Below are 16,112 nucleotides of genomic sequence, written 5' to 3'. Positions count from 1 at the left end.
AAATGAGTTTGCAAGGATTCTTTTTTGAAAAGACATGATTAGAAGTGAGCTTCAAATACCAGTCTAGAGACCTGTCTTGTTAAAATGATTTTTTATGATTGCAAGTTTGTTGTATCTTGAATTTCAAGCCACAGCTAACACAGATGATTARTGTAGATTGGACAGTTGTGTCRATTAAGTAAGRTATTCTTGATGACAATAGTATGATTAGTAGAAATCTCAAGGTTTTGTGTTTAAGGGCTGAGAAGAAGCAAGTCTGAAACAATTCGGAAGTCATTGGATGGAGGAGAGATGTACAAGAAAAATTTTTTTCCAGTTGGTAATGATATGACTTTTAARCTTCTAGCAATAAGGTTTCATTTGATGCTAAATGTGATGCAGCTTCCATTTAAAAAAAAAAAAAATCTAATAGTTCTGGGTAAAGCTTACTAAAGTGTTCAGGGAGGCAAAGAAAAGAGACTGTCTCATAAAAAGAAACAAAAGGATTTAGTTTAATCTCACAAAATCTGAGAGGATTCTTGCTTTCTAGAAATAAATTTCCAGATAAATTCCTATTAGAAAAGAAAGAAATGGAAATGAATCCTCTATCAAGAAACTGGAACTGAAGTAAGAGATTTCTAACCATCAGAACAATAAGGTTCTAGAATAGCCACTTAGAAATAGCACGCTTCAGAGCCTGCAATAAATTATTTTTAGAGATGATTTAAAACCACTTATGAAAGAACCTTTTGACGTAGTTACTGTCCGAAGAGTGGATTTGTACTGACCTAGAATTCATTATCTGTTGTCTGCTCCTACAGAAGTATATGCATATGTGCTTAAAACACCATATTTTATTGATAAGCTACTGTCTTTTAATGAGAATGCTTAATTAAGGTATTTCTACCAACACAATCCAACATGTGTAACAGTTTTTGTTGCTCACTTTAACCTTTTTAACTTGTCTTTTGGAGAGTAAATGTTCTAATGTGGCTTTTCTAAAAGTGAAAACAAGGCTGTCTTTTTTTTTTTTCTTTTGATTAGACAATTTTTAGCAAGGGCAACTATGTAKCGATGTGATTGAGTCTCCCAAATTTCTACAGTCTCCTGGGTGATACTGATCTTACAACTCCCTGTGAAATGATTGTTACTTCTCGTTAAGTAACCCAGGCTTTACTTAATCAGTAGGTTTAGGACCTTAAATGAATAAAGAGTAAAAGGTGAAAAGTTAATGGTGTTGCTCATAATGCATGTCATAACGCCTTCAAAAAAGGCAGAGGGCAGTGCTGTTTGTTATTAAAGTACAAATTAGGGCAGATTTTTGAAAGGAAAAAAAAAAAAGGAAAATTGTTCAGTGAGGCACAAGCACTACTTTCACGGACCCTTATGTTCGTCTCCAAASTGGTACTTGCTTGTGATTGTGTCTAAGCATTCCTGTGGTCTGTGGCCCCAAATTATTTCCAGTGTTGCTTCTCTCTTTCACTCTGAATTCTATTTSTCTCTGCTAGATACATGCAAGGATTTTTCTATTAAAGTACTTACAGGGCTATGGATAACATTGTCCTCTGTAATTACAAGTGTAGTCTGAGCACCTGGAAGTGGTGAACTAGTAGGGACTCTCTGCTTAATATCCTGAGCATGTTTTGTTTTTTCTGATGATAGACCTGTGTCCCCCTCTCAGCTATTTATGTGAGTGAGAATTCAGTCAATAAGCAGCAAATTACTTCAGCATCCTTTCCACGTTATCAATGTTCTTCAATTACTGAGTCTACCTCCTGAAATATTTTGAAAGAAGCTGTAGGAATGGTTTGAGTAGAGCTACCCTGTGACAATTCCCTCAGACTCTGTGCTTACACTTGTGTTTTTTTTAAGCCCAGAGTCATGGATTTTGTCTTCATATACAAAGCTAAGATGCCTCGCCGCTGTTACCTCATATTTTAGGAAAGCTGTAACTCAAGAGTTTCATGTTTTGCAAGACCCAGGCTGCTGTTTGCAATTTGAAAAAGAATAATAGTTCCTGCTGCTTCATTAATGATTTATTTGTGCACTGGAGAATCAGTCCTTATTTAAAGACTAAACCCTGTCAGAAAGGCTGCCTTATAGGGCCCCTCAAAGAGCAATTTGCCACAGGAATGAAGAGAATTTGCTTGCTCACTGTAGAACAAATGATTAAACAGCATTTTGAACAAAGGAAATATATATGCTGAGATGGGTGAAATATATTAGTTTTATACTGTGTATTAACCCTTTAGTCTGCTTCACACTGACACTCTGTATCATCAGAAATGAACCCAAGCTAGACTTAATCCAAATGAGAACTCGTTGGATAGTCTTACCTTTTTTTTTTTCTTTTTTTTTCTCCTCTCCCTCTTACGTGGGGCACAAAGCTGCCATGTGGTTTAGCAGTATTCAGCTATCTGAGGAAAATTGGCCCAGAGAACATGAGGTGAATRTATGTACGTATTACTGAAATGAGCTTGAAGAGTAAAGCAGGGCTTAGATAATGTKTGCAGTGACTTGTAAATTCCTTAACTTATCCTTGACCTTCAATGATTAAGACATATCCTCTATAAATAAGAATAAATAAGGCCATTATTTGGTGGGGATGTGGAAGTGCTCCATCATAAAGTTCCCTGTGCCCTTTCTTAGAGGGAAGACATTTACTTTAATGAGAGATGGGGTCATGGGATCTCACAGCAGATGGGATCTACACTGGCAGTCTCCCACTTCCAGTTCTGAAAGAATGGATTCTCAGAGCCAGTAGAGGAACATTTTTTCCTTGTCTATGTTTTCTCTTGTTAAAATTGTAGGGTGACTAAAATTGCCTGATTGCAAGGCTGATATCTTCCTCAAGTTACATCAAACACATTTGACCCGAGCCTGTAACTGTTCATTAAGTCTGAATTTGGCAATATGACAGAGTTCACCAAACTCATTTGCTTTAGAAATTTTAGTCAGTTTACTAGTTTGTAATGGTCAATAACAATTRTAAAATGTTACACAAATTTTACTCAATAGATGTATCTCTCTGGTCATCACTTTTTCAGCTTTGCCAGCAAGCAGGCTGAGTAGTAGCCTTGTACTGTCATAATTTGCTGACAGCAGGGCTTATTTTGTATTTTTCCTCTCATTCTGTCAGGAAATAGTATCCCTTTTTACTACCATCTTTTTCTGTGAATTCAGTAGCGTCTGGTCTGGACAGATACTGTTTTAGCAATTTAAGTGGGTAAAAATCCACATAAAAAAAGAGGTTGAACAAGCTCTCTTGCTTTCTGACTAGGTGAACAATTGGCAAAGGTTGAAGGGATCAGGTCCTACTTAATTTTTCTCACATGGATATAGTCTAATATATGATATAATGTAACCTAAATTTTACATAACTTCATCAGCCAGGTGAATTAGTCTGTAATGTTATATCATGCCTCCCTTATGTTCTCTGGCGTGCCAGTAATTCTGAGATGGTGTAATGCTTCCAGATGTTTTTAGAGGGACAACTTACAGTGAAGATTTCTCAGAAAAACATAACGATATGAGCAGGACTTCGGTGTGATACTTAACACTAAATGATTTATGTGGCCTTTTGGCTAGGGGCAATGAAGTTACAGTAAATTTTCATACCATACCATATAGATGAAAAGTTTTTATAATGTTTCTACTTTCCTTGCAGATATTTCTTTTGTATTTTGAGTGCAAAGAATTTCACATAGCGCAGGAGTCTGACCACAGATATTAAGCGCTAAGTTTCACAGTCTTGTCTCCCTGCAGAAGTTGGATGGATGCCGAACAGGACGCATCCATACAAGCTGTTTGTGCTTTTGAGATACTTTGTCTGTAGTAGCGTTGCAAGGATACTGGTGGCTTGAATAATCCCATTGCTCCAGAGTGTAGATGCCAAACTGAATATGGTGCCTGTGAAGTCCTATGAATAGTAGAGGGACCATCTCTGATTTAAAGTCAGATGAAGAGAGATTTGTGGATGCTGGCCTTGAGAAAAATGACTCTATTGGGATGTTCCCAAAAAACTCAAAAAAGAGTAAATTTACTTATTATAACAAATTTGTCCTTTACCTGTCACCTTTAAGTAACTGTGCTAACTAAGCACCTTTAACTGTTTGCTCTGTAGCATCCTGCTTTCTGAACTAGTTGTAAATCCGTTATTGTTTCTGCTACATTTCCTTGTGGTCTAAGCTGACTCTCAAACTAAGCCTAAATGTTTAAAGGGTGCGAGATACCATTGTTGGCTATCAGAGTCTTCCAGAATACACCTCATCAGAATACTTGGTTGATTACAGTGTGCCAATACATTTTATTAAGTTTTGTTTTCTTGAGAAATGTTCAGTTGCTTTAGCCTGCATTACCTTTTATAGGCTTCATTCAGGGAAATGGGTTGACTGTAAGGAGTAAGTAATCATTGAGCAAATTAAAATACCTTGTAATTTCTCTGAAAACAAGGAATTATCTTGTTTTTTTAAATATTTTCTTATGGTTGAAATAATTCCTACTAAAYTCATTTTTGTCCTAGTGAAGTTGGGTTGCTGAAATTTCATTGGAAAAAGAGGAGATCAAAGAATAGTGCGCCAATCATACCTTTTTTCTACTTTCTGCACCAATTACAAACAACAATGTCCATAGGCCTCTTAATTGCTTTGTGGGTAATCTGTAAAACCACTATGTTTACTTAAATTAGGGRCCTGATTCTCAGTCATCCTGCTACTATTCTGTGTTCCTCTAGCTGTGTAGAATTTTGCCAGAATCAGTGGAAATACAATATCATGCTATTTCATGCAATTAATGTTACCTCAAGCAACTTCAGGAAAAGAGGAGCCCTCTCTAAGCCTTTTCACTGAATCCTTCCACTGAGAATTAAATTCTGCTGTCCGTTTTATTGATGTAGAAACTGATCCTGGGTATACTGGGTGCCTATGAATAATTTTTAACAGATGAATTAGGAAGAAATTGCAGATGATTTATGTACAAAAAAAAGCTAAGTCTATTCAAGAAGTTGTTTGTTGCCAGTTAATTACCTGCTGCTGATTAAAATAATAAATTTGAGTGTCATCATGAGACCTGACAAGGACTTTCACCCTTAGGCTTATCTGGAAGTTGTACTAAATGTTATCTGTAAGTCTTGTTATAAATCTATTATAATGGGAGCAAATGGATAAAAAGACTAAGAAGCCTTTCAGCCATAATTCTGCTGAGCAGAACTCTTTATGAAGCAGAACACTTTATAAATAAGATGGGCRCTGGAGTTATTCACGTGGATTGATCAGTTCAGATTTCCACACAGTGTTATAAAACATGAGATTTTTGCACTTAGTGAAATCTAGTGTTCAAATGAAGGCATAACTCTTTTTCATTGCTAACATTTGCTATTTGTATGAGCTGCTGGTTAAATTGATGTAGAGAACTCCAAGCTGGATAAATTTTGAAAGAGATCTAGTGATCCTTAGGTCTACCCTGGGAGGATGAAGTTTGTCTGCCATGTGTTACGTAGTGCACAGATGTCTATATGGAACAGCATCTTGTGCATCTGTTAAGGCTATATGCTTTTATACATGCTTTTGGTTTCAGCTGGTGATACCAAATGACTTTGTCAATATGCAACAATTCATAGGAGATTCTGCTTTTGGCAGGCAAAGCAGACAGTATTCAAATTGCTGGTTACTCAAGTTCAAATGAAATGCTGTTGAAAACTTCATGAAATATTTGACAACCTCAATTAAAATTAAATGACTTTAAAGAAATATTGAAGACTTGCTTTTGAATTTTTATTTTGTGCTGAATTATTTTTACTGCAGTTTTTACGTGAAATGTTGCCTTTACAGTGTAAAGTCTAGATACATTGCATTTGCTTTTGTCAATATGCCACGAAATACTAAATTCAAAAATTCTGACTGGTGAGGGATTATTATGTATATACCCGGCCAGTTACGCCACTACTGTTACTCCATTAAACAGCACTCCAGTCACACAGTAAAGCCCTATATGGTCATATCAATGTTGCTCAATATAGTTGCTAACTTCCTGGAAAATAGTTACAATAGCAGGATAACAGATCACACAGCTGATGCAAAATTATTCAGAATAATTCAAAATAAAACAGCCACAAAAAGTCATTGAAATATCTCTTAAAGATAAAATACTGGGTGAAACTGAATGTCAATGAACATAAAGTAGTACAAGGGAGGAGGAGATGGGAGCTGAAGATAAGAGTCTCTTTAATCATATATATATATATATATATATATATAAAAAAATAGAGAGAGGAAGGGAGAGAGAGAAAATGATGGATTCTAGATTATATATTAGCACTCATTTGACATCTGAAAACCAAGTGAAAGAGGAATGTGATTTGGGAAATCCTTTTAAAAATAGGGACAGTAGGGAAAGTAATGCAGATGTATAAATTCATAGCATGCCTGAATTTTTCATATTGTGAACTGTTCTTACCCTCTCATCTTAGAAAGACCTAGAAAGAACTTAGAAAGAACTAGACAAGGTTAAAAGAAGGGCACAGGTATCATCAGAGGCGTTACCGCATGAGGACAGACTAATAGATGAAGTTTCTCTAACTTGGAAATGAAATAAGTAAGAGGRTATGACAAAGCAAAAAAGAAAATATATGTGTGATTTCAGTATGTCTTATCCTACTAATGTTAATACCTTCCACCAGCAAGTTGAAAGCAAACGAAAGAAATACTTTCTCATACAAAGCATAAACAGTATGAGACAATACCACTAGTTGTTTTAAAGGAGAGAAGCATAAGTGAGTTCAAAAAGGAATTAATGGCTACTTGTGTTCCATGAATTGTATAAACATCCTGCTCAGACACAATTTCTGGCTTAGGAACTCCCTAAAGTGCTAATTGCTAGAAGATGGAAAGGAGGGGTTGCTCAGCTCTTGCCATGTCTCTTATAATCTTCCCTTATGCATCTGCTAATGGCCATGTTGGGAGCAGGATAATGGGCTAGACAGATTTTTGGTTTGACCCATTATGGCTTTTTTTTATTCTATATCTGTAGTATCTTTTCAGTAATGGGAGGTAAGATGGAAATTTTCAGCTTGTTTTCAGAGTTCAGTAAATACTGTCTGGAGTATGATTTTTAAAAGCTAATTATGAATGCTCGCATTTTTTACTTTGCTTGTTTTAATATATAAAAAATTAATCTGTAGCTTTATCCACCAAATGTTCAGGAAGATTTTTCTCCCCAAGTACAGGGAAATGTGGATGAAGGAGAATCATTTATGTATTTTTCTTGACTAATAATACTTCCCCAGTAAGAGCAATGTCACAGAAGCATTGGCATGGCGAACAGGAGAATTTTCTGCAGTTCTTTTCTTCTGAAAGAGGGAGAATGATATTATTTCTGACACTGCTGTGAGTTACGAGTAGCTGTGAGTTATGTGAAACCGAAGTTTCACATAACAGAACATTCCAAATTGGACAGTTGGACTTCTGTCAATGACTACTGGGAACACAAGCTAACAAGGAGAGTTTCTTTAAAATATCTACTTYTTGTTTTTTAATGCAACTTCATCATCCTTTTTTTCTTATCAGASTGAAAACTACTTTTGGGGATTGAAAACAACATCAGCGATTCTTTGTTTTATCTGACTAACCTTCAATTCTAGGGTTTTTCCATGCAATTCTGTAATGTTAGAATGTTTATTTGTACTTTCTAAAATAGAGATTTGATCAGTTATCACAGAGCACTTTAGAAAAGAAAAATACATTATACTGTGTCAAATGAATTTATTCTGTAAAACATGCGAATTGTGCGTGTCATTATAAATCACGATCTCGGATATCTAAAGTTGTTATTTTTGTTTGAGAAACTTGTTTCAGATTCAAAAAAGCTGCAAGGAGACTATGTATAGCAAATATAGCCCCAATTGGTCATGAAATGTGATTACACAGTATTCAAAGCTGAGTGCAGTAAAGACCTTAAATAACAATAGCTCGTAAAGTTTAAAATTAAACGTAGCTTCATCCAGCATGGTGAAAAAGGGAAATTGGATCAATGAAAGCAGTTTCTTGTATCTTGTGCACTACTGGCTTATCTTAAATGACTTTTGAAGTGAATGTACTCTGTATGTATGAAAAATTTTTTATTTGTTTATGAACTTCAGGAAAATACTCCTTGAATTCAGCTGGTGCKTAGTATATAAGGAAGCACAAGAATTAAAAAGGCCATCTGCCAATCATCTTTAGCTTGGCTAATGCAATTGTAAAATCTATTTTTACAGTAAGGTTTTATAGGACAGCACAGAGCRTTATTACTGTGGTGCAGAATCCAGTAAGTCAGTATCTCATTTAGAAGGAAGGGAAATGTCATACAAACTTGGTGGTATATAGCATTTTGGGGGGGGGGGRAAAAAAAATGAATACAAACTGCTGTACCACATACCCAGGTCAACTGCAGTCAGCTCTGCTGTCCGAGTAGTCATATGATACTGACGGAGGTTTGAGTAAAGTTATAACTAAGCCCAGTTGTGCTTCCTTTCACTGAATTTCTTCATTGTCTTCCACATTCATTTATTTGAACTCTTCTAGTGCTAATTCATCTTTTGTCTCACAAAAGCAAGCCCAGAACAGCCCAGAGATGTGCAACTGCTGTCTTGTTTGCCGTATTTATTAATTGTCACTGCTAAAGGCTGCAAAATGCAGGATTATTACCTGCTACCTTTGTGTTAATATATATTCCATGGGCAATTTATTTTAGCTTGACCAGATCTTTGCAGTAGTGCAAAAAATACAGTTTGCAAATGGATTGTCAAAATCATACAGTGTGTGATGTGAAAGAACAGGGAAGAACTTTGTCAGGAAGATAAGCCAGCTGAAGTTACAATGTTATGATATAGGAGAAACTGATGTTTTTGACAGTATCATTAGGTGCCTTGGTTTGGCTATCAGTGTTGATATAAGGGTATTGCAAAGTAAAATTTTTTTCAATTTAGTAACTAACCAGCAAATAATGCTTAAGAGAAGCTGAGACTACATTCCCATAGTCTGGGGCTGGTTCTGCCAGAGTCTGTCTAAACTGTTCCAGTTTACCTAGTTCTAGTGCCTTCAAATTTTACACAGAAAATTTCATTACATGTGATACGATATAAGTAGGAATTAAAAAAAAAAAAAAACAAGAATCTCTTTGGAATGGGAAACATATTGCTGCATTACTACTGTATGTTATTTGCCCAATCAGTTGCCACTTAGTAGGTGGATGTAGCTTACATAGAGTATTTCTGAAGGCTAGTATAAATTACTTAAGATTTCACCTTATTCTTTGCTCTTTTTATCTTCTAGCATGCACTTAATTCAAGTGGACTCTGTTCAGCGATGGATGGAAGATCTGAAGTTGATGACTGAYTGTGAATGTATGTGTATTCTCCAGTCCAAACCAATCAGCATTGAGAAGGATGAAGAAAATGAATTTGTCCTTTCTTCACAACATAGTACATGTGATAACTTGCAGTTGCTATTAAAAAGAGCTTGGATCATAAGCACAGAGTTTACCAGAATTGCTCAAAAACTGGAGAAGAACAAATGGCAAAGAGTCCACAGCATGACAGTACGTGTCAACTGCCATGTACGTTCAATGATAAATGAACATAATACATTCACCAGGAATTCTTCAGAAGAAATGCACCAGGTAGGGGTGCCCTACTAGACACCATATTTTTATTGTAATAATTGCTGTTTCTTTTAAGCAATCTGTAATAAATATTTGGATACCATTACTAGTGCTTGTCTTTTCTAGAACTTTTTTTGTTGTTGAAACATTTTTTGTCTCAGTTTTGGTCTTTTTTTTATCATATGATTCTGAATGTTGAAAATGATGACAAATTAWGTTGAAAAAAATGGGTTTTAAGGACTGTTTAACTGAAACAATTAGACTTCCCTACCTCTAAGTTCTATTTTTTATTAAGAGGTAGAAAATTGCACTTTTTTTATGTTTGATTTTACTTGTACTCATTGCTTAAAAGGTGGGGAAAAGGCATTCATATAAAATATTACGTTTCTGAAGAGTTTTTTCTATTAAAGCATTTATTTTTATGAACAATCATGTATATGGCATATTACTTTGAAGCCTCTTTCTCTCTCTCTCTGCAGTTTGAAAAACTCTTAATAGACAAATGTTCAGAGTTTACGACAYTCACTGAAAGGTAACTTAAATTTTCTGTCTGAAATATTTGTTTTGCGGGTTTATGTTGCAGAATTTGTAATGAGAAGTGCAAATCCACTGACACTTTCCAATGTTTGAATTGAGCCCCCTGTAGCTCTGAAGAGCTTTCTAAATGTTTAGCCCCTCTGTGGGTGGCATGAGTTGCTTTTATCCTAAAGTACATCCTAACGAAAGATAGGGATCTGTTGTTGCACAAATGGGTTTTGATCTGTGTGTTTGCACAGATGCAAAGCTGTGTGYGAGTAGATTTTTCAGGGCTTTTGGACATCAGGGGAGAAAGTCTGATCTAATGATATCATCGACGAAACTCCTATTGAGCTCTCCAGAGATGAGATTTCAGTGTGTGTGCAAAAACTTACGTTGTCAGTGTGGGGTACTATGTGTTCCTGCATGTATATATGCACGTATTAGTAACTCAAACAGGAATAAATATATATTCCTCTAAATTGTGATCGTAGGTTTACTTAGCTGTATGTGCTTTAGAATGCTTCTTACGTAAGAGACCAGAAAATAAGGTTTTCTTTCAGTTCCTATGTTTTCCACTGACTGACAGAAGTTATTCTCTAGCATAGTTTAATCAACAGTGTGACTTCTTTGTGATTTGGTTCCCCCCCCCCAGGAACCAACAGAGCTTAGAAACTTGTACATGCTCCTTGAGGACATATCGACTTTAATGAGAGCTCTGTTCGGTGTCTGCCCCGATCATTCCTCATTCAAGTGCTCCTTGAGGATTGGTCAATAAGTTGATAAAGGTCATGGGTAAAAGATGGATAGAACTGATAAAGGGAACTACTGTGGTGTAAACTGAGACACCACTCAAGCCAACCAGGCATATCTTCTGTTGTGCATTCTTACATATTCAGTTATGGCTGAGTATCGCTGGTTACAGAATTAGATTAACTCTATAAAGCTGCTCTATATAATCTTTTTGCATAGAAGGCTGAAAAGCTCAARTGTGTGACAGTCAACTTGATAAAACAATTGTTGCTCATGTGCTGCTTCTCCTTTTCAGATGCATACAAATTGAGGATGAGCAGATACAGAAATCCATGAAGTCTTGTATTAATGAAACGCTCTGTACTGTTGCTCAGTATTTTGGCCAGTTGATAGAGCTAATTTTAACACATGAAACACAGGTCAGTGTTTTTTGGTTGTTTGCTTTGGTGTGTTTTTTTGTTTGTTTTTTTAAGGTAAGGAAAAAATATTGAATGTTTTAAATTACATAGTTCTGAAATAAAAGAGCAGTTTTCATATTTAATTCTCCAATATATGAAATATATTTTTTCTCTTCAAAAGTTGTCTCTATGGGTTTATCAGAGTTTTTTTCTGTGTGGATTGAGAGTAGTGATGGTATGGAGCCTTAGAAAAATAGTTTTAAATTCTAGCAATTACAAGGTGGAAATTTTGTATCACCTTGTGTTATACAAGCTCTACCCTAAGAACTTCTAAAAATTTTAGTTTAATTCTAGATCAAAACAAATAACAGCTTATAAGATGAACGCAGAGGTCTTTAAGAGAAAACAGGTATGAGTTTGAAAGTATTCATAAAGATCACTCTTTTTAGGTGTATTCAAATATAATATGATAATGTCTTATCAGAGTCAGACTCCTGCCTGCATTATGTTTTTCCTCTTTTCTTTGGGTGAGAAGTAACATGACGTTGATTTAAAGAAATAGATTTTGCCCTGCATCTYGACTTCAAATACAAGATGGTGTAATTCCCCCCCCCCCACTGGGAGTAACTGATTTGTATTATCTTATGTCACACAGAATCTGCTGAGACAAATAGAATTGTCAGACAATGTGTACATCACCGAGTTGGCTCTTAGTAGTTTATTCAGCCTTACCCAGGAAGGTGGTCATCTGTGCCGTATCATAGCTAAGGTAAGGGTGTATATGCATTAAAGTAAAATTCGCAATAGTAGTGAATTATTTATTTTACTTAGTGCTGATTGTGAGCTTTCAAACTTAAAGTAATTAGATGGAATTCTGTATTGCAGGAGATGGAGGAGGTCAAACAGTTTACTCTGAAAAACTATTCTTTTCTGATTGTAAAAATAAAAATAAAATGAGTATGCACAGTGAGGAGATAAACAGCAGACATTAAGTTTCCTTTCAATTAATGATTCTTCATGATGTTATTTCATAGAATCATTCAGATTTGAACRGACTCAGGAGTCATCAGGTCCAATGTTTTTGAGCTGATGGTGATTTTGTCTGTSCCCATCTTCCCTTTCCCTCTCCCCTTCCGCTTCCCCTTCCCCGTTAGAACCTCTGTTTATTTTTTTTCTTGCCCTTGTGTTGGATGTTGTTGTAAAGGACCTGATTCTGTCTTACTCATGACCTCCCTTCAGACATTGGAAGGCAGTTTTATTTTCCGCACTTCTGCCCCTCCTGCACTCTCCAAAATTCTTGCTTATTGGAGATGAATTGCCTCATCTTGCACTTGCACAATTGTTTATTCAGTTGCCAGAACATAAGCAAAATGGTAAGAAGCTCTGCACAGGTTTTGCTGGCTCGTGTAGTATTGCTAATTCAATAGTTTGTGGATGAGAGATTTAAACTGAAGTTGCATGGGCAAGCAGAGGAACAGGAAGCTTTTAAGTCCTTGTGACATATAGCTGTCCTAAGTCTTTCAAACATGATCAATTGCTAAGCTTAAAATAAAATTTAATTCCTGATTAATATTTTCAGATGTCAGTTTGTGAAGTCTGTTGGCATATACTACTCCATTTTCCCAAAATAAATCTGTTGAATCAGAACTTAAAACCTATTTGTTGGGGACTTGATGTTGGACTGAAAAAGCAGTGAGCCAAGTGTTCAGTGGCCCTATGGTTTAAAACACAAATTCTTYCTGTTAATATCTCAGTTCCTCCGTGGCAGTTATTTTGCACATATGAGAGGGAGGTAGGTGATTATAGTGGCAAAAGATGTGTGAAGCAAAAGATTTGGCTGCAATGTCTTGGTTTCTAGCACAGCTCTGAGTTAAGTCCTTAAATACATCATTAGTAAAGGGTATTTATCTTTGTCAGACTTCTGATCGTCTCCAAAGACTTTTTAGCAAAAATTAAGGGAATAAGTACAACCTGCCTGTCTTTATTACTATTTTTTTTTCTCCCTAGGCCAAATTGTTTCAAAATGCTAATGTAACTTTCTGATATGCCTCAGAAGTTCAAAATGTTGTTCAGACCAAAATACGTATCAGAGGAGTTATACAATTACAATTTCATCATGAAATAAAACATTCCAGACTGCTGAGCAGACCTCAAGATGGGCACATTTGCCCAAGGACTATTTATTTTATATCATTACACAGTAATGGAGGGATGACAGCCTGGTAGAACCGGCAGCACTGTGACTTTCATATTCTTAAACAGCTACATTTTACAGTATGTTTTTAGCTTGAGAATAACATACTTTATTTTTTCTGATGAGTTTGAAAAATACATGGTGATTCTTTATGATATATTGACAGGATTCTGGAATGTTGTGAATTTCTTTGATTTTTTTTCTACGATTTTCYACTGAAAAGAGCAATAAAGTATTTTAATCAATCACTCTTTTTAGTAGTTTTTAGAAATATTTGCTGTCAATGAAAAAGGCTTCAGGGCTTTTAACTTTAAAATTGAAGATGTATGGAAATTATACCCATTAGGATACTATTTAAACGTGAGAGGAACATCAAGAGAAATCATTACTTAATGATTACAGCAGGAATGGAATTAACTTATTGTTGATTGTCTTGAGAGGACATTTGCAAAAGAGATTAAAATAGTGGCAAAATAGATTAAGAAGTATTTTTTAAAATTGTGTTTAATAGGTTAACATTTCAKAATTTGACTGATTTCAGTATAACTCAAACACTCAAACTTTAATATTGAAAGCAGAGAAAAGAGTTTGTTACTGATGAACCTGAAAAAATGTACTCTGTGTTGTACCCTGAATATGATRTAACTGATGTTAGTTCTGCTTTAGTTATCTTTTTGAGACCAATATACAATCTGAATGATCTGGCAAATGATAAACGTAAGTAATTCTGAGGCATGATTCAAAATCCGTTGATACAAATAAGAATATTTCTTGCACAATGAGTGCTAATAGTTTGAGCATTTGAACAGTGTTTCGCTCTCATATTCACTCTCTCTCCTTTGATTCCTTCCCCGTTCTCCTTTCATTCCTTCCATGTTCCAGTTTTGTTTCTTAGCTTGGCTGCAYTTGCTTTTTCTCTTTTAACCTTATATTATAATATTAATAATGTACAATTGAGGTCCTTAAAATACTTGATCTCATTGCTAACAAGACAGTTCATAATATAAAAGGAACAGATCAACTAGTATGTTTCATTCTACATAGGAGCATCTCTACCTAAAAGTASTATTCTGACAGAATGTGGAAACCAGCCAGATAGTATCTAGGTAGAACCTAATTGAGAGCAAAAATACCYATTTCATACAAAATGGAATAAAAGTATTTTTGTGAAGGCAGAGACATGGAAACCACAGAATCAAAGCCCAAGACAATCTCTGAAAGCTGCACTACAGAAGCAACAGAGAATTTCCTTAGTGCTGAGTCTCCAGCCCTCTGCAGAGACAGAATAGTTATGAATAGGTGCAGTCAGATAATTGCCATTTTGCGTCCACAATTGATGAAAATGTTTTATGTACTGAACAAAAGTTAGGCCTTGTTGCATTCGTTTAAAAATGTAACGAATAGCCTTTACTTTTCATCAGTCTTTAGTACTCTCAGTTTTATCAGTCATTTATATTTCTACTGGACTTACATGAATGAAAGATAAACATTCACTTAAAAAGAAACGTAACAAACAATTCTGCATTTAAACATACAAAAAAATCCAGTTTTCTGAAAGGATGAGTGATCCAATTTCCTGAAAGGATGTGGGAATTGAGTACATAGTGCATTTAYAAAAGCTTGTGTGAATTATTTGACTGAGAGGAGATGGAGAGATGTTCTTCCTATTACTTGATTTTTGGCATTTTTTGCAGCCTGCCAGGAAGCAGAAGTATGTCACAGGAATGCTTTTCTTTAGGCTAACAGTGAAAAAAAATTTTGAGATGCAGCATAATGCTTCAGAGTGGCCACTGGCAGGCCTTTCTGTTTGCAAAACTCCCAGGAGACAACTATAGTGTCTCCTGGAACTGGAAAATCTGCTTGTGTGCAGGAGCTCATGTATATAAGAGAAGCAGCTGTCTTGCAGCTCTAGCTAGGTAAAAAGTAAGAGTGTTTTTATAATACACTACCTGATCCTCTACATAAAAAGGACGTGGTAAGTTTATTGCCACAGTCCTTATATTAGAAAGGAGGGCCGAGAGAAAGTCCCAAACACCAAATCTTCAATTTAAATAAAGCTCAGGAGTTCTGCAGGCACATGATAGGCTCCAAAGGCTTCTGGACAGTCCATCAAATCCTAATGCTTTACTACTCTCCTCAGCTCCATTGTGTCATTTGAGAATTTTTCTTGACAGTACTTAATTATGAACCGCTTCAAATAGAGAGAAACAGCACGTCTTAAGCTGTCTGTACAGYTTGATATTATTAAGTACAGTTTGATATTAAAGTCGTAGCTTTAGAGATACCTCGCAACCATCATTTTCCTTTTACAAGAATTGTCAGAATGAACRACATGTAAGAAAAAAGTGTGAACTATGCTTTGTAGTTTATAAGGGCAAATAGTATAGTCATATGATGATCCTTATTTCCATTAAAAAAAAAAAAGGAAAGAAAAGCAGCAGCTGCAGATGATGCAACGTCARGTGAATAACTGACCCTTATTGTTTCAAAGAAACAACTTCTGATAATAAAAATCCTTGCAAAGTCATCTCTTGACCTCCCCCAGTCAGTGTAATGATGATGTCTTTATTCATTAAGATTCCTGTGTTAGCAGAAGCAAAGCTTTTACTGATTGAAGGAGGTCAAGATCAGTCCAT

At 35.5% G+C, this 16,112-nt stretch overlaps 1 protein-coding gene across 1 annotated transcript in view; it reads left to right on the top strand.

Moving 5' to 3' along the window:
- INSC (INSC, spindle orientation adaptor protein) overlaps nucleotides 1-16,112 on the top strand; it is a 77,231-nt gene that overhangs the window by 13,309 nt on the left and 47,810 nt on the right. The window contains 4 exon segments of the mRNA XM_026041091.1: nucleotides 9,288-9,633; nucleotides 10,095-10,147; nucleotides 11,180-11,303; nucleotides 11,938-12,051. Of these exon segments, the coding sequence (XP_025896876.1) occupies nucleotides 9,288-9,633; nucleotides 10,095-10,147; nucleotides 11,180-11,303; nucleotides 11,938-12,051 (637 nt within the window).

This window comes from Nothoprocta perdicaria, unplaced genomic scaffold (genome assembly GCF_003342845.1).
Source record: "Nothoprocta perdicaria isolate Ctin4 unplaced genomic scaffold, notPer1 scaffold_28, whole genome shotgun sequence".
Taxonomy (NCBI): Eukaryota; Metazoa; Chordata; class Aves; order Tinamiformes; family Tinamidae; genus Nothoprocta; species Nothoprocta perdicaria.
The sequence above is the reverse complement of the archived record's forward strand: the minus strand, read 5'-3'. Positions and strand labels throughout refer to the sequence as shown.